Source organism: Bactrocera oleae, chromosome X (assembly GCF_042242935.1).
Source record: "Bactrocera oleae isolate idBacOlea1 chromosome X, idBacOlea1, whole genome shotgun sequence".
NCBI lineage: Eukaryota > Metazoa > Arthropoda > Insecta > Diptera > Tephritidae > Bactrocera > Bactrocera oleae.
In genome coordinates this window covers 33580530-33606325 of record NC_091541.1, presented here as the reverse complement: position 1 = coordinate 33606325, position 25796 = coordinate 33580530, and the positions used below count along the sequence as shown (strand labels likewise).

Sequence of the window (25796 nt, the reverse complement as noted above, 5' to 3'; positions counted from 1 at the left end):
GACCGTATAATATTGAATAGTGAAATAGTTTTATGCCAAAAATATGTGAAATTGGTCGACGAATTACCCCAACCCCCATTTATGGAATTATAAACCTAATATAATTAATTTCGATTTTCTGGTTGACGTTTTGCACATCAATTCAATATGTTAAATTTAGCCTCTTCGGTTCAGATATATCTCATTTGAAGATGATTTTAATATAATTTTTGTTTACGCGATTAAAGTATATTAATAAAACTAAGCGAGTACATGGCCTTCCGTATAAGTGGCTAGATGAAAGTATTCCCCCGGCTTTGCTACTTGCTCGCTGCAAATGTAGGAAATGTTCGGATATAACCGAACTTCATTACCTGTTGACTATTATTGTGGATGTAGATAGGTGAGAATGAACCTATGGAGAAAGCTTGATGTAACTCAAGTCTAAGTGACTTACTATATTTGTTAAATTACGTATATACACATTACAGTAGTAATACACATTATGTAATGTATATGAAATTAATATACACGTATTAAAAATACCCATGCCATTTGCTATGCCAATAACTTAGGCCGAGCCAAAGAATCATGTAAGTAATTGGTATTTTTGTTTTACTTAAACAAAAGTCGTTAGAACCAAGTCCAAACACACCAGACATTCAGAGCCCTGATGACATAAAGATCGGCTTGAAACTTTGTAAAAGCTATGCCTAGATAAGGCAGTGGATTTGTATATCTGAAAGAGAAATTCACCAAACTCAGCGAGCCAAAAATTTAAGAGAGAATATTTGTACGTCCACAAATACGACGACTGATAAAGGATAAGAGCTTTGAAAAAACCTGATAGATCAAAAAGAAACTCGCCTGGAAATGTTTTGTGCATGTTGTTCAAAATTTTCTAGGAAACCATAGATCGGAAAACTACAAGGACTTTATAAATGATATAATGCCATATAAAGCTTTGGGGTCTCATCTGGATTTCTTTCCGCAAATTTGGGTTCTGTGAGTGACGAACAAGGCGAGAGGTTCCACGAAACGAAACGCTATTAAGAAAAAATGAGAGCAGGAGTGCAAATTATTGTTAGAGACTTAAAAAAGACTTTCCAAAAGCTAAATATTTACGAAAATTATGAGTATTTTTTCTATATTAAGCAATAATTTCTCTAAATGTAGCTGATAGTTGTACTTTTTAAGAAAATATATGTATTGATATAACAAGAAAACCTGACGTGTAATTTCTTTTTCATTCACATATTATTGTTTAGTAGCCCTAGTACATTCAAAATTTAATATGAGTTTTCATGTGACAAAAGAAAAGTTAACATTTTGTTAACCAGTGTTATATGTGGACATTGCGCAAATTCTTCTTTCTTAACCTCCTACAACGCATTTGTAGGAAGAGACATACTCGAGCTCCTTACATGTCCCAACAAGTTGTCTTAACCGAGGAAAAAACCAATTGTCCTAATTAACAAGAAAATTTATATAATGTAGTATAGTAATGTAGATAGCAAATGAAACCACTATGTACTTAAAAACTAAACCAAATAATCCATATTCAAAAGAGAACGAAGTAGTGCTCATGCCTCATCATCATGATGTTCACAACAGAATTAGTCACAACAGAAAATTTGGCTGATTATCTATACTCTTCGTTTCTTCTTTTATAGTTAAGAGCTTCCAATACCTAACTTTGCGTATTTTCTTGCCAGAGCCTACCTACAAAATATATAAAATCACGTTGTGTAAGTGACCCCGACATGATTTTAAATAATATCTCAATTGAGTTTTTTTTTTAATTATACTGTTTTCTTTTTCTAGCTAGTGTCGATTAGTTAATCAAATAATATTTGTTGTTGTCTTTAAGTAATGGTCATTAAGCTTATTATATAAATAAATAACTTTTGCTAAATTTAATTTTATATTTTACTTTTCCTTACCTTTTGGTAGTGAAGGACTGGGCGCTTTCCAACCTTTCGCTAAACTAGGCTTATAAGCCAACGCTCGTTGAGGATTATGGCCAAAGTTTTGTGTAACTGTTGGAAAATATATCTGTGCTTGCTCCTAAAAGAATTATTAAAAGATTCATAAATACAAAATATGCCAAGCTAGTTTTTGAATATTAAATACAAATACGTATTATATAAAGATTTTCTTTCTTCTTATTTTTCTCTGGAACTACTCTTAACTTAAAACAATTATTGACTTGGGATGTGTTAAATACAGTAATGCAAAATGCTACTTATCCACGTACATATAAAAAATAATGAGTACCTATGATATACATATGTATACATAAAGAAAAAGTAGGATAGCAGACAAAAGTAAAAAAACACATAATCTAAGCACGATATATTAATCTTTAATAATTTTTAATTCCATTTTGAAGATTATATATCTCAACCAAAAATCTTAATCTCAAATAAAACTTAAGTTGATATTCATTTATTAAGATCAACTCTATGACTACATAACCTTATCAATTTAGAGCCCCCAAAATAATCAAAATAACTTTATGTCTTCCAATTTAATACTCTGAGTAGTTTGATGTTGACTACAGTGGGGTAATAGTTGAAAGTTTTTATGATTAACTAGTTACTTAAGAACTGCACAAGCAATGGGAAAATGTCCTACTTTAATAACAGTGGTATAAATAGTTTTGTATTAAACGGACTTTTTTTGAGGAAAGGATCCTTCCTAGCAAAGGCCTTTTTAAATGGTGCTTCTGCTAAGCCTTTACTAAAATTTATGTGCAGCACTAAAATACAGTCATAGAAGCTTTTCGAAGATTTTGTGCAGATCTTTAGCAGTTAAACATAATTTTTAGGAAAACCGAAAAAGAACAAAAGCATTTATTACATGTACATAAGTAACTGTAATATAGGATTCAAATATGCACTGAAATTTTACGATTCTAATAAATAAATGAATAATCGATAATAAATATGTTATTTTGGAATAAACCCGGTTAATTGTTTAGAAAATTTTAGATTTGATTAACCGGGAATATTCATTTTATGAAAGACATTTTATACAAAAATATATACAAACATGAAAGGGTGTTATGCTGTAATCAGCTATGAAGCCGTTTTTGTATGCCACTGCGTCGGCAATGTTGGGGTCCCTATATTTATAATCCGTTACTGGGACTGGAGTTAATGTTGGTGTTTTTACATGCTGAGTTCGTTGGACATCGTCTATAAAAGCTGTGCTAGCTGAACCAGTCTCAAGTGCTGCTTCCCATGGCGTTTTAACTACTTTCAAACCAGGCTTAACATATTTTTCTAGCACTTGCTCCTGATGCAAGTTCAATTGTACACGGTGCTTGCCGGCATCAGAATAAGCTGGTAAAATACTCGGAGATGTTGCTGGCCTCAACTGTGACTGCTGCTGATGGTAATCTGGAAGACCGGATGGACTTTCAATGCCTGTATTTGTATCATCAACTACCCATTTCTCAGATTTCCTGCGGCGCTTGGCAAAAAGTTCAGCACCTTTTGCGATGGAAATTTGTATTTTTGCAATTTTTTGTGCGGCACGCGAATGTCATTTGTTTACAGCATAGTGCAGCGATTTGCAATTAAGCAGGCACATTAAGCAGTAAGCGACGTTAATAAGCGTAGACGAGCGGTGATATGTGCGTAGATTTTTATATGAAGATTTGTAAAATGAAAATTTAATTAATTATAGATGGAGTGAGTAAAAAACAGTACTATATATTTAAATGTACTATAATACTAACTTCAGAATTCAAATATTTTGTACAAATAGTCGCAGTTAGTGATTAGATGGCTAGTCTAGCTAGTTTTTGTAACTACCTGCCACCTCGAAACAAATAAAGGGGCAGTGCGAGTTCGCCTACTACCGAATATATTTTTATTTATATTCGTATTTGCATTAAACTTATCCCTATACGCCGAATTCAAGTACAATCACAGCCGTAAGTAAGCCAATTATAATGTTTGTCATTCAATTTATATATCAATTTATAACATCAGCGTGAATATGGTAGCCTATTTTAAACCGAAGAAAGTATTTCAGGCATATCTTGTTATTCAATAATCAATTGAAATAAAACTAATTCTGTTTTTACACCGTAGATTGGTTCCAGAAAAAAACCATGTTAAAAAAGACATTTATCGTATGCAAAATTAGGTGACCTTATCTTTAGAACGTATTAAAATTTGTGAAAAACAAGGATTTTTTTAAGAACAAGTATTAATGTTTATTTTATCAAATCACATATATAATGTGTATTTAAACAAGCATAGTTCTTGAAGAACAAAAAGATAAGCACTCTAAGCTTAATAGTAATGTAAATTCCATGTATGGCAAGTTCAGGAACTAAAAGATTTTATGTAAAATAGCTAATAATAATTGAGTGAATATAAAATATTTCTTTGGCTTTTCTTTTATCTTAAGCGTTTAAATTAATCTTATTGTAACGTTGGAAAAACAAATTTGCTCATAAAAGACGTATTTATAAAGTACGTTTGATTTTATTGATAGTATCACAATATATAATGAAAAGAGAATTTCCTTAAATTTGTGCTATTTACAATTTCTCTGACCAGTAATACTGTTTGTATTCACAAAAAGGGAATTCCCCTAAATTTGTGATATTAACATATTTCGCAAAAATTAAATCAGTCAAATGAAATTTAAACTCAAAAAATTTGGAATTGTGCTAATAGTAAAAACAAAATTGTTCAGCCTTCTTCCGTATGTGTGTTGTAATATATTTCTTAAAAAACATGACCTCATTAAGCGCTCTATCCTGGTAACTCTCTCATTAAGCGCTCTATCCTGCCTCATAAGAATATTATCAATTGAAATGCAATACTTATTACAGCTGCATTCATACTTATAAATATTCATATACGTATATATAAATGCACAATTACCTTTGCCTTTTTGAGTCTGTAACGCCGTCACGAGTTCCGCACATTTATTAGGAGACAAAAGACCAGTTTCAATATTAAATGAGTCGCTCACTGACGTTATGTCACGAACCTTTCCAAAAGGATTCATTAAAAATCGAAGAGGCACTTGATTAAGTGATGATTTTTGAGTTGGTGGTTGTGTTGCATTGTTAGGAGACGAATTATTTTCTTTGAATTCCTCCTGATAAGTTTGCTCCTTCAAGGATGAATCTAAATTTTCAGCATTGAAATTGTTAGCGGAATTCATTTTTTCCTAGTTACCAATTTACGTTGTTTCTAAACTCACTTAATACTCTAACGGGTATGCCCTTCACCCACCATTCAAATTATATGTAACAGTACAAAATGATATAGTAATCACTATTCTTACTACAAATTTGTTATTTAATATGCTCTCAACATTTTGTACAGAGTATAATAGTTTTGCTCACCTATCCGTTGTTTGTAAATCCTGAAACTAACCGAGATCGATATAGAGTACATACATACATATATAAAAAGGATCTGGATGGCGGGACAAATTGAATCCGAATGATTGTCTTTCCGTTCGTCCATCTGCTTTTGAAAACTATAAAATCAATAAAATTGAAATATCTTGATGAAAATTGATACACGTGTTCACTTGGCACTCTGAGGATGTCGGTACTGCAGACGAGCACTAAGAAGATAATTCGCCCACCCGCAAACTCCGTTAATATAAAAATCGTAAAGTGCTATAACTGAACCACAAATTAAGCTACTAAACTAAAATTTGGTAAAGATAATCCCTGTAGGAAGACACTTGTGATTTCCACAAGATTTTTGTATATGATTGTATATGTACAAGTAAGATAATTTGTTAAACTTACTTAAAAAAACTACGACGAAATTCTTTTTTATTTAATTCTATTAATAAAAACCGGAAAACAAAAGGCAAAAATCCAGTACAATACATATCATATGTTCTAGTTTAATTAAACATTGATGTACATAAGTATCTTTGACGAGCGCTAACAACGAACTGATTCAATCGAAAAACTGTCAAAGACAAACTTTTAGCGCGAATAAACGTTTTCAGCGCCGTATAGTATGACATGATGCGACACGTAACACTATTACTATGGACAATAACGCCATCTCTTAGATAAAAACCGAACGAACTTTTTACTTGACCTAATATATCAAAAAATGTTTCTTCAATCCAATTACATTAACTACTTGTCTTCTTGTCAAAAATAAAAAATCGATATATTCTCAGTAAAAAACAAAGATCATTACGATAAGTTTCAAAACTGAGATAGTAATTATATAATAGATGGCTCAATCACCAATTTCACCACTAATCTTTATCGAATATATGGTCAGTTACGAGGTTTGTATTTGTTGTTAGGTATTTGTTTGTTATTTAGGTTTTTTTGAATACGAAACAAAAATAGCGGAGAACCAGAAGATTGCTTTCGTGCTTTTCAGAAAGGATGGTACAGCATATGGTATATTCGGTATCTAAGAATCTCGCTCTCATTATTTGTGTATAGTTTAGTTAGAATATCAGAATTGGTCTTTGAACTATTTAAGGTAAAGTAAAGAATTAGATTAAATTTAAAATATTGTCATGTAGACAGTAGGTGTGGCTGTAGTCTGATTTCATACTGTAACTTATTTGATATTGGTCAATTAGTTCTTGGCATATATGGTTTCACTTAGAACGGGCCACGGCCAGTATTTAATTTTAAACCGATTCCTATGAAGCCTTTCGTATCAGTACTATAAATATTAAAGTTTTGACGTATTTATAGTATTAGTATAGTAATCGTCCTATAGCAGTTTTCCACACAACCAATGCATGGGGATGGTCGTGGTATCATCCGATTTCATAAATTTTCACACTATATGAGGATGTGCTGCAAGGACTTCACCTTTGGTAGTTTGTTAAATAACAACATAAAACCTATTAGAGGGCGACACCATTGTACTAAATTACACTTCTGTATATTAATTTATGGCGCTTTATGAGTTTTCGATTAATGGCACTTTGTGCGTGTAGAAATAGTCCAATTTCCCTAATTTGCAATCTCCTCTGAGTACCAATGAACACATGTAGGCATGGGCAGGCAGACAGACAGACAATCCCAATTCAATTCGTTTTGATATACATAACTTTATATCTATCGTGCCTAATTTTCGTTGTTACAAACAAACGTTAATTGAACAAAACTATTATACTCTGTGGTAAGATCTTGCAAGAGTATAAATAGTGTATGCAGCTTTAATGAACAAATCTATAAAATTAAAATGTGGCACAAAGTGGAGAGGTATACGTGGCTTTCTTTGAAATTGTTGCTTGCTTCTTTCTGCTTTCACTGCCTGCTTAGATGTTGATGTCAGAAAAATCGTAAGTAATAAAATTCTTCAATACTGTCAAAAATGTAGTAATTCGCAAACAAATAGTGACCAGAACTTTAATTTAAATAAGAGCTTATATAGTATTCATAAGTGGATCGTTGTAAAAATGTATATATCGGTATCACTAACTATTAAGTGACGCACCTAATGTGAAAAAATATATATAAATATATCGATAGGATATACCTTTTAAAATAATATACTAAAATTTTAAATCTATATATCAAATAGTTTTTTATTTACTACAGCTAAAAAATATTTGAGGACAGATTTGTTTTAATCGTGACGCGAATATGAGCTGATAAAAATTTCGAAGTCCTTTTTGTCCTCTTTCGTAGTGGTGGTAAATTTAAAAAATCTTGTCTATTTTTTATTGCATTTTATATTGAAATTTAAGACAATGCATTTGCTGCATTTAAAGCGCAGTTGGCATAGCCTGCATCTGCCTTTTATTATTTACTTTACCCAGTGACTAAGATTGTCAAACAGTGTAGAATTTGCAAGCTCTTCAAAATACGCTCTTTTGTAGGAGGTTGATTCAGAAGCCGTCGAAAGAGTAGGGGATGTTGGTAAAAAATCTTTTGAAGGGGGGGGGGGCGACCTCTTTTTCTTGGTAAAACTGCTGTTTGAGTTGCGTTCATAAGTTCGTTAGCAATGTCCAACTGGAATCTTACTTGAGAGACATACTTTACTTTGCCGTCTCTATATTTGAGGTCTCTGCGATACAACAGCCAACTATGGACTACAGAGGAATTTATACACCTAATTCTGTTTTTACAAGGTTTGAAAATAATTTTTTTTAAAGTTTTTAACACGATTTTATTCCATTTAGAACGGTTCAAAAATTTTTGGGCATAATTTTTGTGCGAAATATGTTCATATCACAAATTTAGAAGAATTCCCTTTTTGTGGATACAAGCAAGTTTACTGGTCCGAGCACTTGTACACACATTTATGAGAACGATCAATGTCTTTTTTTACCCGGGTTTTTTTTGGAACCAATATTCCGTGTAAAAACAGAATTATGTATATATGTACTATACGCATATACCATTTATTTGAGCAGTAATTGATTTTGTTCAATTCTAACAGCAAAACAGCAAGATCGATATGTTTGTTGTAGTATTCAACAATACCTGAACGACGTACGTTCATAAACATCTTCTCTTTTCTACACCATCTCTTCCATTCGCTCATTGAAAACTCATATTATCATACCAACGACAAGCAATTAAGTTTTGCGTCGTCTCCAATTTAAAATCGCGTGATCCGCGGCATCGTTTTAACCCTTATGTTATTAACCAACTTTACCGACGTCTTTTAGCAACCGGGTACCGCGGTACCCACGATCTGAGTATTATTATTATTTTGTTTATTTTATTAAACAAAATAAATATTATTAGTCAGTGACAATTTAAAGGAAAAAAAATAACAACGTAGAAAAAAAAATAAAAAAGTGAACTCACAAATAGCTTTCTTTTAAGTTAAAAAACGACGATTTGAGAGCTTAAAATGAAATATTGGATTTAAGTTATTCACACAAATACACCGCGGTGGGTACCCGGTTGCTAACATAAGGGTTAAAGTTCTTTTTCACTTAGAGCATAATTTTTCAACAGCTTGCTTCGAGTTGTACCTACGGATTATATAACACTTTGCCTTAGGGCAATCATCAAGCTTACTGATGTAAACCAATTGTCAAAATATAATTTGAAAATTCATGGGAATATTAGATGCTAATCTAAAACAATGCCTGATGATATTCCCAAACCAAAAGTCTGATATGTTCCTTCTCCAATGTAGAGTGTAAAATCGTAAACAATGCCAGATATACCAGCTCTATGAACATTTTTATGTTTATTAAAGTTAGAAATATAATCTGATATGTTCCTTCTCCAATGTAGAGTGTAAAATCGTAAACATTGCCAGATATACCAGCTCTAGTGAACATTTTTATGTTTATTTAAGTTAGAAAGATAATAAAAGCAAATAAATTTTATATAACAATTAATTTCACTGTGCAAACTTATATGTATCTATGTGTCTTTAATTGTCATATGCATTTATATTCACCATATTTAAATTTATTATTTATACTCTTTAGTGGAACAAAAAAACAAAAATTGTTTGTCAATACATTTCTTATATGTATTTATATTGTATATGAATATCATTCTTATAAATATATATTTTTTTTATAGATACATATAGTATGTAATTATAAATATTTTTTACAGCCTTTGTTAAATAAATTACAAAGAATATTCTCCTTAAACCTTATGGTTCACAAATGCAAGCAAATTTAATAGTATAGATTTCTACTTACGAAATCTGTGCTAAGAAAATTAAAGTAAAGGAAAAACGGAGAACGTAGAATATAGAGAAGATTCATGGTGTACCACTTTTCGCAGGGACGATGAGCGTGTTTCACCTCAGAATAATATGTTTCAGCACAGTTCAACATTAGCGGAATTGAGCATATTCAGTGTTAAATGAGAAAAATAATGCTAATTTGAATGTTAAGAAATGTACGCTTACCGGTCAACGGTTTGCATCTAACCGAAAACGTTTTGCTACATAGTTATTTCTAGCCACGTTATTTAATATAAACAAATTTCAAATTGAATTAAGGTTACATAATAAGGAAAAAAGACAGCGATTTCCTTGAGATAGTTTGTCAAATAAAAAAGCTTTCCATACAAGAATTTGATTTTAATCGGTCAGTTTGTATGGAAACTATGTGCTTTATTTGTCCGATCTGTTTGAAGATTGTTATTGTACAAGGACTTGATTTTAATCGTTCAGATTATATAGTAGTTATATCTTATATTGTTCCGATATAAACGGTTTTGGCAAGTGAGCAGCCTCTTGGGGAGAAAAAGACGTGTAAAAAATTATAGATCGATAGCAAAACATATTACGAACTACAGCCAGACGAACTGTGATAATTTATGTATATACGTTATTAATAATATTAAAAAAAATTACAACTAACAAGTAGGGAAGAGCTAAGTTCAAGTAAAACCGAACATTTCATATTCTTGAATATGTAGTTTGTCGCCTTCAAAGTAATAGATAGTTGTAATAGAAGTAGATATTATGCATTTATACCAGCGTTTTTTTCCAATACTCAAAGCACTTATAAAAGTCTTTGTTTATGATCGTGTTCAGCTCGTCCTTCGATACAGTTTTTATCTCCTCAGTCGTAGCGTAGCGTCGTTCTTTCCTGAGCCACTTCCGTTTTGGGAACAACAAAAAGTCATAGGGGCCAGTTCTGGTGAATACGGCACCATTAATATGTTGTTTTTGGTCAAATATGAGGTTTGTTCAAAATGTATCGCGAATTTTGAATTTTCGCGGGCTACGTGTATCGCATCTTCACCGACATCTACTTACCTAAAAGAGTAAGTGCGTTATGTCTAGGGGTTATTACTTTAAAGGGGACAATATATATATTCATGAATAAATAAACGCTTTTTTAAGAAATACAAAATTCGCGATATTTTTTGAACAAACCTCGTATGTTATACAAACTCAACCGAAGAAGCAAAATTTAATACATTGAGTTGATGTGCAAAACGTCAACCAGAAGATCGGAATTGATTATATTAGGATATGAGATTAGGGCCAAGGATCAATTCTATTTATATTCAGCGATAGACCAAATAATTGTTAAAAAAGCTTATAAAGCAAGTGGAAAGTCGAAAATCACTACATAGGGTATATTGGGGGCAGAAAAGGGGTGGGCTGATTGCACTGACTACTGATTTCGCTCATTTTCACATATTTTCGGCATTTACCTATAGAATATCGAATATTATACGCTAAGTTAAATTTGCTAAGATATCATACATATTGAGCGACATATAAGGTATGAAGCCAACCATAAGTTTGAAAACTTTATATTAGGTATATGGAAAACAGAGGTAGTATTGAATCGATTTATCTATTATTAACAGAAAAAGATGATCAATAAATTTCATTAAGGTACCTCACATACCATTATTAATTTATAAGGAGTAAAGTCAACCAAATTTGGAAACTTCTCATATTAGTTATATGGCAAGTTTTCTTCCGATTTTATCCATTTTATGCAGAAAGATACACTGTTATTGGAAAAAGAGGTTCTCTCAATTTCATTTGAAATCTGATATTTGATAATCATTATATTAGTATATGGGGGCTTGATCCATTTTAGGCACAAGGATGCACTGTTCTTAAAAAGCGATTTTCTTTGAATTTTATAATGATATATAACATATTGACAGACATATGCGGTATAAAAAAAATAATTTTACCCATTCTTGCTACTGAAACATATTTTTGCCAGAAAAAGATGATCCCTGGGCTTCATTAAGATAACTTATATATTGTCTGATATATATGATATAAAATCGACCGGAACTTTGAAAATCTTAATCTTAAGTAAATGGAGGCTATGGAAATCAAACCCAGGACATATTACAAGTATAATGTAAAATGAACCATGAAAAGATGTTCTCAAGTTTCATTGTTTATATATGGCAAGAGACTGACCGCTATTTTTGGCAAAAGGTCAGCTATTGGCACTTCAGTCCAAAATCGTTAGAGCTGGTTCACCATGGTACATTCATAATGAAAATATTCATAATCAAATTCCCGTAATAAGAGATCTACCAGCATTCTAATGGCGACGTACTAAAGAAATAGGCTCAGCCATAACTTTGAGTTTGATTAGTTTTAAATATGCAGTTTCAATAAATAAATACTAAATGATAGTCGGATGAATATTGAAATTTTTGTGATTTTTGTCAAGTTGTCAATTGTTTGCTTTATTGGTGATACCCTTGCGTTTATGAATGGAAATATTTTCCTAATTTGTTATCTATTATATAAAAATAAGTCGGGTTTTCCTTCCTGACGCTATAACTCCAGAACGCACGAACCGATTTCCACGGTTTTGTATTCGTTGGAAAGGTCTCGGGCTCCGTGAGGTTTATAGCAAAGGAAATATTTTAACAGAAAAGCGGGAAAATCTTTTTTCACATACAGCGCCATCTCTGATACATAGCATGTACTACAAACCAATATTTTAAGTAGATGGCGCCGGTGCGTGATACATTGTTTGACAGCTACTCATTGTTCTCTGCTCAGTTAATTTCATGTGACAAACCGGTATTGTGTTCACTGTGAAATTGTGAAAAATAAGTTATTCGTTCCCTAACATTTCAATTGGAAACCATCAAATCAATCACGTGTATTGTGCAAATTTTTATTCAATTTCAACAACAGGCATTTGTCTTTAAGGTGGTAAGTTGAACTGTATAAATTATGTGGAGCGTGCATTTGAGGTTAAATTCACCACTCTATCCATAGTCCAAAATGCCTAGAGGACGACGTGCCAACATCGGCCGCCGCACAAGCATGCAAGCCAGCAACAAGTGTATTCACAGAACTTAAGCAAAGAAAGACAAAATATTATATAATAAGTGAAAATGCCCGATTGAGACAACGCGTGAGCACACGAAGATCATTGGCATCATACAATCGCTTGGCATTCCAATCTGATCCCACTGCGAACTACAGTGATGATGCAAACTTAGATATTGGACCAATGATGACTATATGCCGATATTGCAATGCGTTAAAGTTCAAAAGAGAAACGGCTGGATTGTGCTGCGCAAGTGGAAAAGTCAAACTGGATAAAACTACATACTCTTATTTGTTTTACACTTTTATTTGTGGTCAAAATCATGTGAACGGTATTTTGTCAACTTCCAATAACATGAGAGTTGTACATCTCTTCATCTCTGGTTTGTTTAGTTTTTTTTACCTATTTGGCGTTAATCATCGGCTGATTATAGCATATGTACAATATTTGTAAGAGTTCTGTTATAAGCGAGATTATCAGGGGTATTGTGAAATCTGAGACAGATTTGCGTAATTGTCAGAATTGCCAACCAATTCAGATTTTCAATAATGTCACAGAATCTGATTGTTATTTTCATTTTTTCGAACATACGGAAAACCAAAATCCGAATCAGCTGTTTACTAATGTAACATAACTTGCAAATGAATAAATTTGGAAGCGTTTGATAAGTTTTAATTACTGAATAAAGTTTACTAAAGCTTACAGTGAGTTCCGCTACTTTAGCTTTAATTTTATTTGAAGCAAAAACAACGAAAAAAATAAACGGAAGATATTATAAGATCACAGTAATCCACTTGATGTGCCAGGGGAATCGCAGGTGAAATGTGGCTTACATTTACTTGTATGCTTGTATATACGCTTGCTTTACAGATTTATATCACATTATCGACTGAATATAGTCGCATTCGGGTGTTAAATTACGTTAATTACGTTTTGGAAATATATATAAATTAATTTTTTAACTACATTTCAAATATCAACGACCATCGTCTGACTTTGTTTTTGACAACAAAACCAATAAAATTAATTTCCGTGACACCCAAACCAAGACATCTACTACATTTTTTTTTATCGGTTTCAATTCAGATTCTAAAACACCCGTGTATATTATATTTTCACAAGACAATGCAATCAAACTATAATCCATATTTTTACTGGCAAGCGGGGCTAAGTACGCTTGGTTATTAAATTTTCAACACCTACCAAAATACAAATGAAAATTTGGGAAAAATGCACGGTGAAAGCGGCACAGAGCTTATAACAAAGCATAATTATTGTAAATAAAGAAAAAATAGTAGTAATGTATTATATTAATTGTGCTACGATAACATCAAAATAGAAATGAAAATTTGAGAAAAATGCACAGTGAAAGCGGTACAGAGCTATTACAAAGCATAATTAATGTTATGTTATGTTCCGAAAGTTAGTCAATTTATTTGATTTTAGTAATCTTTGAAAAAAGGAATATGTCAATGAACTAAAGTAACAAATTTCAATATTTGTGTGCCTCCTGTGCACTTTTCTTAACTGTTATAATCATATTTCTATCGGTTCAAGTTCAGAGTTTTATTTAACATTACAAAGCATAATTAATGTTATGTTATGTTCCGAAAGTTAGTCAATTTATTTGATTTTAGTAATCTTTGAAAAAACGAATATGTCAATGAACTAAAGAAACAAATTTCAATATTTGTGTGCCTCCTGTGCACTTTTCTTAACTGTTATAATCATATTTCTATGGGTTCAAGTTGAGAGTTTTATTTAACATTATGTTCACTTTTATGGATTTACATACCATACATACATGCATTCATTTTATCGGAAAATAATACATCGACCTCTTTGTTTATGTCAATATAAGCATAAAGTTAACTATACATATATAAAAAACAATAACAAAAAAATTGTTCCCATGAAATTTTTCAAGGCTTTTTAATGTCGATAGCGGTAGAGCAATTTCTAGCAATTTCAGTGTTCCGAAGGCAATCATTTAAATAATGTAAGGTATAAATAACATTCGTAAATGCACAATCATATATTCTTACAACGAAAGAACTATTATTGTCCTTACAATCCAAAATATTAAAAATTTTGTCACCTAGAACTGCTAATAATTGTCAGACATCTCTCAGATATCCAATATAATATTAAATACAAATTATAAAGTCTTTTCATTTTTGGAGTGTATTTGATAGATAATTCTTTTGCTGTGCCCTAATGAACGAAGAACATTTAATGTTTTTATTCATTACTAAAAAGTTTGACAAATTTTACAGAATTGTCTCTTTTCATAGTTTTTTTTAGCTTTTGATTTTGAAGTGTAAAGTGAGTTACCACATGCAGACCATTTATGTAGAGCCTCATTTCTTTGATAAATTTTTGCAGGCAAATTCTGGGACTACTGCCAAAGAATTACACATAAGGTGTATAAAAAAGAAAAAGAGAAATGTATTTAAGAGATCTCAATTTGATATTTAAATAAGCAAATGGAACTACATTAGCAACAATAGAAAATATTGAGCTGAATTATTTAGTTGTTGCAGTACTGAACTCTAAGAAAGGGAACAACTTTTTCTTATTGGTACTCATAACACAAAGAGACCTATTGTTTATTTAACAGAGAGTACAAGTCCCACTTGCATTTTTGTTATACATACATACATACATACGTTGTTTATACTATTGCTTATATGCACATACATATGTATAAAGAATACCGTACCTTGCCCAGCACCTTCGTGAACCCATTTAACAGAGCGTTTTTTGCGATTCACATACATTGATTGGCCTTTCGATTTCTGGTTGCTTATGTCGCTCAATGAATGTGATATTCTGCGTGCTAGTTCCACCTGATCTTCAACTGTTGGATGCAGAGCAGGTGAATAAAACGCCGATGATGAATACAATTTGCCTAGATTTTTTTTGTATTTCGATTGAAATCAGAGAAAGTTAATATTTATATGTAAGTTCATATGAAAATAGGTGATACGCTTTTCGGATTTATTTTATTCTATTTTTGCTTTAGATGAACGTGTACATAATGTGCATGTGTATTGTTTGTCACTGTCATGCAACACTTCGGACTTGGTGAAGTGTATCTTTGTTCAGCTCTTTAGTATGTACATATGTACGTAAATGCCATATAATGAATATTACAGCGCTATACAAGTATATATGTACTGTATATATATGGTACAATATACTTATATTTACTCATACTAAAATTTTTAAGAAATATTATAAAAAAAGCTATAAAACCCTTCACAAAAACACAAGATCCCATACAAGAACTTGATTTTGATCGGCCAGTATGTATGGCAGCTATGTGCTATAGTGCTCCGATCTAAACAATTTCTCCGGAAATTATACTATTGATTTGGGCAATAATCAATGCCGAAATTCATGAAAATATCTCGTCAAATCAAAATATTTTCCATACAAGGACATGATTTTGATCGGACAGTTTGTAAGACAAATGAGCAGCTTCTTGAAGAAAAACGGCCGTGTAGAAAATTTCAGATCAGATCTCAAATACTGACGGACTAGTTCGCGTATATGCGGACAAACGGACGGACAGAAGGAGAGAGGGTGAGGGCAGCTAAATCGATTCAGCTCGTCACGGTGATTATTTGTATATACGTTATATATATAGACGTTTTGGTTCCAACAAGATAATGACCCGAAGCATACTGCAGAAATAGTTAGACTTTGGCTCTTGTAGTAAACTTAAAACGAACCCCTTTTTCGACGCTTTGCGAAGTGTTATGAAAGAAGAATGGTCCCAGATTACAGCTGAGGAAACAAATAGGTTGGTAAGAGCAATGCCAAATCGATTGAGCGAGGTCTTAACACAACGCGGCTATCCAACAAAATATTGAATTTAATTTTTCTTTATCATTTTTAATACTTTTGTAACTAATTTTAAAACTGAACGCAGGCTTAATGGTGCCTATGTTTACTTCTCCTTACACTAAAATCCCGTTATCACAAAAATGAAAATAGGAATATACATTTTTGTTTTTGCATATTGAACTTAAAAATATAAAGAAGAAATACATGTAGAAAATTTGAATTGAATTACCTTTGTGTTTTTACTTCACTTAAAAAATAGTGTCGGGTGAACGCAGACTTTATTGGCTATATGTAATACTTTATAGGTTCTCCGACGCTTCTTTTAGGTGTTACAAATATCGTGGTACACTTATTATACCCTGTTAAGGGTATAAATATTTTATATTTACTCGACTTAAGACCTAAAATTTAAAGTGCTTATTTAAAGGTCATCTGATATGTAATAGTTTTGTATTTGACATATAAGATTCGAGTTGAAACATAAACAATATCTTAAATCTACTATATTTTCAGACATTGAAGATCTTTATTTTTTTTTCATTGTATTCAGTAAACGACATATTTAGTAATGTTTACAATTTCATCGAAGAAAGATATACGCAAGAACAACATTTACAAATTATTCAATTTTATTATCAAAATAATCGTTCTCCAATTGCAACTTTTCGTGTGCTTTTGCGTTGATCTTGACAACAGCTGGTTCCACAATAAGTTGTGATTTAACCCCATTCGACTACTTCTTATAGGATTATTTGAAGTAATTGATCTTTAGCAATATACCAGAATCTCTTCAAGCTTTATAAGACAATATTAAATTAAATTCATCGAATTTGTTCCTGCATATAAAGTCGTGAAGCCAATTTAAATGATGTTATATTCGTAAACAAAAAACATTTGAATTTCCCTAACATTAGTGTGCTTTTTTTTTAAGAAAAATCATTCACTCTTATTGGAAACCCTATACTATCCGAACTTGAGTTTTCTGAAATATCTTGCTCCTTAACTCATATGAACTATAATATGTTTGCAGTAATCAAACTAATAAACCAAGGGAAGGCGAATACCGATTAAATACATTTTAAGCATCATCACAATATTACGTGTAACATTTCAGTTTAACTGTATCGATATATCTCTCTCATTAACTGGAACCTGTCAACCGGAAAATCCAAAATTTTTAGTCACATGGAGGTCAAAGATTCTTCTTTGTATGGATTTCATACAGTTTTGGTATCAAACGACATTGCTGCCAAACAAGGAACCGAAGGACGGTTTGGATAGTGCAGCGGTACCATGTTCTGCAGTCCTTCATTTCCGTCTAAATGGGATTCAGACGGGATTTTTACAGCACTACCCCGAGTAAATGGACCATTATAAGGTTAGTAAACACGTTTGCCGAATCTGGAAGTATCGCGAGAAGACCGTACCATCGAGATCCGTATGTTCATGTTCAAGAAACAATACCGGCTGTTGCATCGTCAATTCAGGCAAATCCAAGAGTTTCAACTCGCAACTTATCGGCGCAACTTGAGGTTAGCAGACAGTCATTACAACGGATAATTCATGATGATTTAAACTTGTTTTCGTACAAAGTTCAAATAACAAGCCAGTTAAACCCTCTAGATTTGCCTATTAGCCTGGAATTTTGCAAAAAAAAAGTTATTGAAATGGCGAAGAAAACAATATCTTGATAAATTGCCTATTTATATCTGATGAGACCTTTTTTGATCTAAACGGAAATGTAAATAAGCAAAATTGCCGTATATGGATCACCAAGGTGTATTGTCGGGACATACTTCTTTGAAGAAAACGGTGTACAGGAACTGTCAATGGGCACCGTTATTTAAAGGTGTTGAATGAGTTTTTTTACTCAGAACTGCGCCGAAGACGAATCCCTTTCAATAGCGTTTGGTTCCAGCAAGATGGAGCAACTGCACACATAGCCAGACGGGTTATTGCGGAGCTCCAACGAAAATTAATATCAAGAAACTCCCCTTTCCGCAGCCCCCAAGGTCACCTGACCTGACTGCACCGGTTTTTTATGGGGTTATGCCAAGCAAGTGGTGCACAAAACAAGGCCCAGAAATCTGACTGAATTGAAATAGTCCATTAAATCGATAATTGAGGCTCTCCCGACTTCAACCCTTCAGGCCGTAATCACTAATTTTCTAATTGGGTGTAGCATATGCGTAGCTGAGCATGGAGGTCATTTACAGTTTATAATTTTTAAAAATAATTAATTTTTAAAAATAATTATTTATTAAAAATAAAATAAAATTTGCTATAAAACAAAAAGAAATAAATGTAATGCCTTGATTACAAAAAAAGCACGATTCGTGAGCCACCCTGTATGTAGAGCGGGGGAAATTGTAGGCTGCTCTCATTCGTTCTTAGCACTTGATGTCCTTGCACTTAAACATATATGTTCACGAATATTCATTTATATATCTCTCGTTTCAACTGTTATATATGGTACAAAAGCAACCGTTCTTCCAGCTACTTATAATCTGTATATATCCCAATATTGTGTTCCCCTCCAGAGAGGGGTGGGAAAGGGGCGTTGTGGACAAGGAAGTAGTGTCTTCCAAGCGGAGGCCACCGCAATTAAAAAAAGCCTTCTTGTACTGACAAGAAGTGTGATCACAACAAGAAATATATTTATGTATACAGACAGCCAGGCGGCTTTAAAATCTCTGATGTCTCATAGAATTTCGTCTAAAACAGTGAAAGAATGCCATGATCTTCTAGCAGATCTGACATCCTATTTCACGTTAAACCTGTTATAGCAGATGAACTAGCCATAACAGGCACCACCCTACAACTAAATTCTGGTAAGGAGGACATATATGTATATGCCTCTGGCACTTGTAGATACTTAATCGACAAACATGTCATTAACATAGCTGAGTCTCAATCTTGCTCAACTAGCAGGAAAACGAGGCATGAATGGAATATGAGCCGTACATGCCGACTGTTAAAATTCAAACGGAATGATATACGAACTCTAGTAAGAGTACTAACAGGCCACTGTCACATGCAAGTAGACTTGGTACGCCATATAACGACTATTGTAGAAGCTGTCAAAAAGTAGAAAAGGAGGAGATCATTAAACATCTTCTATGCGATTGCGCAGCACTATATAGGAAAAGAATCGAAGCCATCGGTCGAGGATTTCTTGTCGACTTCTCGGAGGTTGCACGGATAAAACTTGTCTCACTGATGAAGTTCATCAGAAGTACGGAGTGGCTCAAAGAGGAGCCAATAGAGTGAGAGGACCTTAGGTTTCACAATGGGCCTCCTATAGGCTTAGGTGTGTCGAAAGACAGCCACTCTACCTACCTACCTATAATCTGTATATCTAAGTTGAGACTATATTTAGTTCGGAGTCTCAATATAGTAGTAAGGCCCAAAGTTGTGTAAACTTTAATTTGTATACCTTAATTAGTGCCTGAATTATCTGTTCTAAAGTAAAATTAAACAACGGGATTAAAAACGGCGTTCTATTGGAGGTAGGTGTTATGGTATCCATCATTCCCCAATTGTGCAAAATTAACACAACAAGAATCTCATCAACCGAATTTGATACATAAATATAGTTTAAAAAAACTAAAGACACACGCTTTTAAAGAATATCAAACGAAAAAGTTGAAAATAATTTTAAAAATTAACTTAAAAAAATAGTATATAAAAAATACTAGTATAATTGAGGAAAAGGCTAAGGGCGCTTTTTGCCATAATTTTCGTATATCGAACGCCCCACGCTTTTTCCTCAATTATACCAGTATTTTTTATATACTATTTTTTTAAGTTAATTTTTAAAATTATTTTCAACTTTTTCGTTCGATATTCTTTAAAAGCGTGTGTCTTTAGTTTTTTTAAACTATATTTATTTTCAACTTTTTAGTTCGATATTCTTTAAAAGCGTTTTTTTTTTAGTTTTTTTAAACTATATTTATTTATATTTTATTATTTTTTAATAAATAGTAGCTGTAGCTATCTACACTAAGTACATTTTCGGACGAAGTATCCAGTATGTAATGTATGACCAATATATGGTATGACTCATCGTTATGAACTTGATTGTATTTCATATTTTCTCGGCTCTTTTTACCAGAATTCTATCATCTTATAATTGTGTCTTGCTAAAAATATAAATGAAATTTTTCAATTAATCATTTTAGACACAGTTGTATGAACTTGTGCTTGATGATTTGTGAATCGATATTATATTATTGGCGACCAACTGATAATGACGGCTCTTATGAAATATTTCTTAGTCGTTCCATTTCGTCTAACGTTTCGTTGTTACTTGGGGTCTTACCTGTCAACTTGGAGCAGTCAAGTTCTTCAATCTGAATGCCGTCCAAAGATCTGCACCGGCTAAGTGCTACATATGCTTGTCCAGCAGCAAACAGCCGAGATCCTAAATAAATGATTGCATGATCAACTGTAGAGCCTTGCATCTTATGAACAGTAGATGCCCAACTTAGGATTATTGGTAGCATTCGTCTCTCAGCAGTTCCATAGCTGTATTTTGCTGGAAATTGAATCGATTGTGGCTTAATTACGTGTTCACCATCTGAATCGAAATTAATACGGACTGACGGGATGTCTTCCGCATATACTTGGTCCCTGCGAAAATTTGGCCATATAATTTCTGTAATGAAGCCCATGTTACCATTCACTAAACCCTTTGAAACGTCAATGTTCGACCTTAACATCACTTTAGCTCCGACGAATATTTTCAATACATTAGGAAGAAATCCTGTTTTATTGATATAATTAGGTATCACAGAGCTTACGTCTTTATTACCTAAATTTCGTATAGCATCAATGAGATGGTCTTGCGCTTTAATTGTGTAAATAGTAGTTCCTTTATCTTCAAAAGTCTGGAGAACTTTTTCATTATGTCTAGCAACTTGATCATTTGTCGGATAAATTCTCAAAGCTTATTCAATTGAAAATTCTCCAGTAGTATCTGTTGACACTTTATTCAGAAGAACTTCAAGATGCTTAGACGTTAATTCTCCAACTCTTAAAGCGTTAAGCACATCTATAAATGTCTTGTCTCCTTGTTGGCGCATGTTTTGTTTGAGTTCAAATAGGCAGAAATGCCGCCACAAATGTGTAGCGGGTTTCATGTGTTCTGGCTGTTGAAATACTTGATGTCCTCGGACAAGTGGTAACTGCATTAGATCACCAAAGAGTATAACATTTATACCTCCGAAACAAGCGTTCGGGTTTTTCAGTTGACGCAAACGAGAGTCGATCATGCAAAGCATTTCATACGGTACCATAGAAATTTCATCTATGAACAGGAACTCGACGTTTAGCCATAATTGGCGCATCACTCTCAGATAATTACCAGTCAGAAGTGGCATGCTAACAATTACTCCATCTTTTTGTACTGGTAGTTTTAGCAGACGGTGTAGTGTAGATCCACCGATCAGCCGTGCTGCGACTCCAGTAAGAGCACCAACTTTCACAACCGGTTTTCCATAACATCGGTTAACTTGGTTTTTTAGTACATTAAAGAGAAGAGTTTTTCCGGTGCCTGCTTGTCCAGTTACGAAAATTCTCTCTCGTATAACGTCACCATTAAGTTGTTTCCTAATGCTCTCTGTGACACAGATGAACAGTTGTTTTTGATCAGCATTCAGAGACTGCTGTGCCCTCTGGAATTGATCATTGCTCATTTCTATCTCTGGTAATTCTTCTTCGTCAAGTTCACGATTGATAATTTCTGGCTGTTCTAAAATTTCAAATGCATGAACTTGATTGAATGCATTTTCAAGCTGTTGATCCCGCTCTCGAAATTGGCGCGTATATCTACTCATTTGCTTCAAACGGTCTTCATGATCTAAGAAAGCATCTTTTGCATTTTTAGAACCTTCAAGTAGTTCAGCTTCTGAACGATATGGCATATATTGAATGAGTAAGCTGTAGAAGAAGTTTTCTGGATCTGATGCAGCTATAAAGTATGGCACTCTCACAACTGCAGGAACATTTCTAACAACCATTTGGTTTTTACCATCTAACAAGGCGATGAGTGTGCGACGTGTATTTGGACGTTCTTCATAGACATCATGATCTACACTTTCCTCGATATCGTTTGCCTTTTTCGGATAGAATGGTTCGAACAACATTGCAAATTCTGTGAGGCTCATATTCGCAAAATCGTAGTCAGGATGCTGTAATGGACGTTTTTCATGTCTTTCAAAGATATTGTTATAATAGCCAATTGCGTGTCCGCTTTTGTCAAACTGCAATATTTTGTAACGCTGTCCTGGTTTTCTTGTGTTCAGAAAAACGCAGCTTCGCGAGCTGTCCCGTAATGGGATATGACACAGTCGATACGCACATTCTGCAGCTGATACTTGTCGTTCATGAAGAATCTTCATACATATCCTGAACAGTTTGCGTGAGAGATCAGTCTCTTCACGTTGAATTTTCTGTATTGCCTGCGCAATTCCAGAATCTACGCCTTCAGGTTCTGATTTCGATATGTACTTTGCTATATAGTACGCTATCGCTTCGTTTGACCCGCATGGCTGAATATCCATGTTTCCTGACCACAGCCTTAATAACTCTGGGTGGTAATTATTCACCCACGCATCTTCTTTTCGACGCTTTAGTAGACAGATTCTACCCCCGTTACGAATAAAATCATCCGAAGAATGGGACACAATTCGTGTTTCGACGCATTCTTGACGCGGGAAATTAAATCGGCATCTTACAGAGGTATTATTTTTCGTACATGTTGGTCTATGCCGATGAATTTGACATCTATTAACTATATCGTGAAGCTCTGAATCTTCTTCTTCTGTAGGCAGTTTGCAGCAACAGTTACGATCAAGTAGCTGTTTCCCTTCTTCTGAGTTAAACTCTGGATGATTTTCAATCCAAATCCCCATATGAAGGTGAGGACATCCCCGATTCTGGAATTCAGTACGCCACCAATGGTCTTTTACTTTGCCGCCAAATACTTCGTCATTATTTTTGATAAATTTCATTAGAGGATTTACTCGAATCATAAAATGTCGACTCAAGATTACTGGGTACTTTTCGATAAGTCTTTGAGCTTCATAAATGTCAATCGTACTAGGATCAACATCAGGTCTACCATCTGCTATTAACAAGGCCTTTCGTTGATCCAACCAGTTGAGATCATTTGAGCTAAATGTTACGAAATAGGTTGGGGCTCCTAAACATCTGATTTGAGCTAATAGCTCATTCAAGGCTGATCTCCAATAAGCTGCAGAACCTCTCAAATTTTTCACATACAGATGGACGTCTTCAACCGCTCCTTCTTGATTAACGATTTTCCTGCCACATGCTGAAATAGTGCTTTTGATACGATAATATTCAAAGAAGGATAAGGCATAAAAGAGATAATCGTTGCGTTAAAATCTTGTATAACTTCCCAAAATTCTGAACTGGAAGTAGTCTAATGCTGTAATTTTTACTGGTCTTTCTTCTTTAAAACCATTCTTTCCAAGAGGAAACAAAAAGTACCAGGCAAATTCTTCTGCTTTCAGTTCATGTTCCACATTAACGATATTATCTTTCGTTTTGCGGGTAATCTCATTGAGATTTCGTGTAACATGTAGTTCTTCCTCCACATTAGGCTGCCTTACATCAATCGCTGCCATCACTGATGTCTGCAGTGGGATTACTTGATCAGTTAATTCTTGTTGGGAAGTAGTCGTTTCAGGCGCTTCCGTTACCGTCGCAATACTCTGCTGTGACACTGTTTCCCCAAGTTCATCATTTATGTCAAAGACTTCGACGTCAATGTAATCAAGAGTGTACTCTTGGTTTTTACTGCTTGTTGTACGTTTACAAATTCTCACCATCTCTTCAAAATTATCGCAATCGATAATGCAAGCTTTTCCATTGCTGTCATTTGCCCTGGATCCCTTTTGACCACAAGAGTGAGAATTGCTGAAGTAATATTTGTCATTGTAGTACATCACCCCGAATGACTGTCCACCTGTTATTAATATACCGGCACTATGTGACAAGAATAGATCTTCCAGGCCTTGACGAAGAGTGCGACCAAGGTCTTCTGCATTATACTTATCGCTCAAGTTTCCATATATGTTCGGATCATCCTCCATCGTAATCTCAAACCTTTTACCAAATGCGAATAAGTCATCTTTGACCACATTGAAATTTCGCACTTGTAGGTATTCATCATTTTCAATAGGATACGCTCTTAAACTTATCTCTGTTTGAAATCTTACGTCGCTGTAGATTTGGTCACCTGTTATCATATTCAGATTGAGGGTGTTTGACGACCAGTGTTGTGGTGTAAGAATACTGGCTCTTAAGATGTTGGACATTGCCATCGCACAACATTGGACGCCTGCAAATTCTGATGTGAATATAGCATCATTTCCTTGATGCTACGAAGCACGTACAATTCTCGAACAATTTTTGATACTCATATAGGCACTAGTCTCTTCGGTAGGTTCTTCACTAGTCTCCTCAGCGACTTCTGGTGGTGCTTGTTCTACTCTAATGATGTCCTCATTATCGATTACGACGTTTTTTAATTTTATAATTTTAACAAACGGAATAATACGTGAAATTAGCCTTTGTTCAGCTTGAGTTAACTCTACAATTACTTCTGGAATAGTACCTGGATCTAAATTGTTCCAGTAAGATTTCGATGGTGCTACCACTTTCTTTGAAGTCAAATGACTCTTGCAACGGTTGCAAACAATCAAGCAATTATTTTGTGTTAATTCGTCCGGCAGATAAGGCGCCGTTTTAGTATCAACAATCCAGTTAGAGATTTGATGTTTATAGCACTGTTTAGTGCAAATTTCACATATCTTATCACAAAATGTGTCAATTGTCTTCATAAAGCCAGTCACACTGGCTCTACTTAGTCTTCTGGACTCAGCGTTTCGATGTTGCATTTGTCGCAAACGAGCCCCTCTAGTCCGAACAGGTTCTGAGGTGCGTTTTTCAGCTTTATACTTACGCTCTCGCTGCAAACGAGCCTCTCTAGCCTGAACAGATTCTGAGGTTAGTTTATCAGCTGTATGCCGACGCACATGCTGTAAACGAGCCAATTTAGCCTCCTTTGACTCCTTGGCTCTATAATTTCTCATATAGATCCTTCTTTTCTCCTTCATCTCTTCTAATTTCTCGCTTGAGAGCTCTGCAGTCCTTTTAACTGGCTTAGGCTTGCTTTTCTCTGAAATTTTTGTTGTCTT

At 33.7% G+C, this 25796-nt stretch overlaps 2 protein-coding genes and 1 long non-coding RNA gene across 12 annotated transcripts in view; 1 reads left to right on the top strand and 2 right to left on the bottom strand.

The window, feature by feature from the left end:
• The window catches only part of LOC106621201 (interaptin), a 113028-nt gene that overhangs the window by 10282 nt on the left and 76950 nt on the right, over positions 1-25796 (bottom strand). For 6 of the 10 annotated variants that reach the window (XM_070112449.1, XM_070112448.1, XM_070112457.1 and 3 more), the window contains 4 exons: positions 15440-15628; positions 4887-5135; positions 3034-3476; positions 1923-2046 (listed from right to left, as the gene is read on the bottom strand). In XM_070112449.1, the coding sequence (XP_069968550.1) occupies positions 1923-2046; positions 3034-3476; positions 4887-5135; positions 15440-15628 (1005 nt within the window). The remainder of the gene's footprint in view (positions 1-1922; positions 2047-3033; positions 3477-4886; positions 5136-15439; positions 15629-25796) is intronic. The other 4 variants (XM_070112453.1, XM_070112455.1, XM_070112454.1 and 1 more) reach the window with 4 other exon arrangements.
• LOC118683602 (uncharacterized) lies at positions 12205-13093 on the top strand. The gene is made up of 2 exons (XR_004979427.2): positions 12205-12596; positions 12663-13093. It is a non-coding gene; the product is annotated as an uncharacterized lncRNA (long non-coding RNA).
• Positions 17192-23134, bottom strand: LOC138858013 (uncharacterized). The gene is made up of 2 exons (XM_070112459.1): positions 20891-23134; positions 17192-20711 (listed from the first exon to the last, which is right to left on the bottom strand). Exon 1 carries the CDS (start codon positions 23130-23132, stop codon positions 21519-21521), a length of 1614 nt encoding a protein of 537 aa, XP_069968560.1. The 5' UTR covers positions 23133-23134; the 3' UTR covers positions 17192-20711; positions 20891-21518.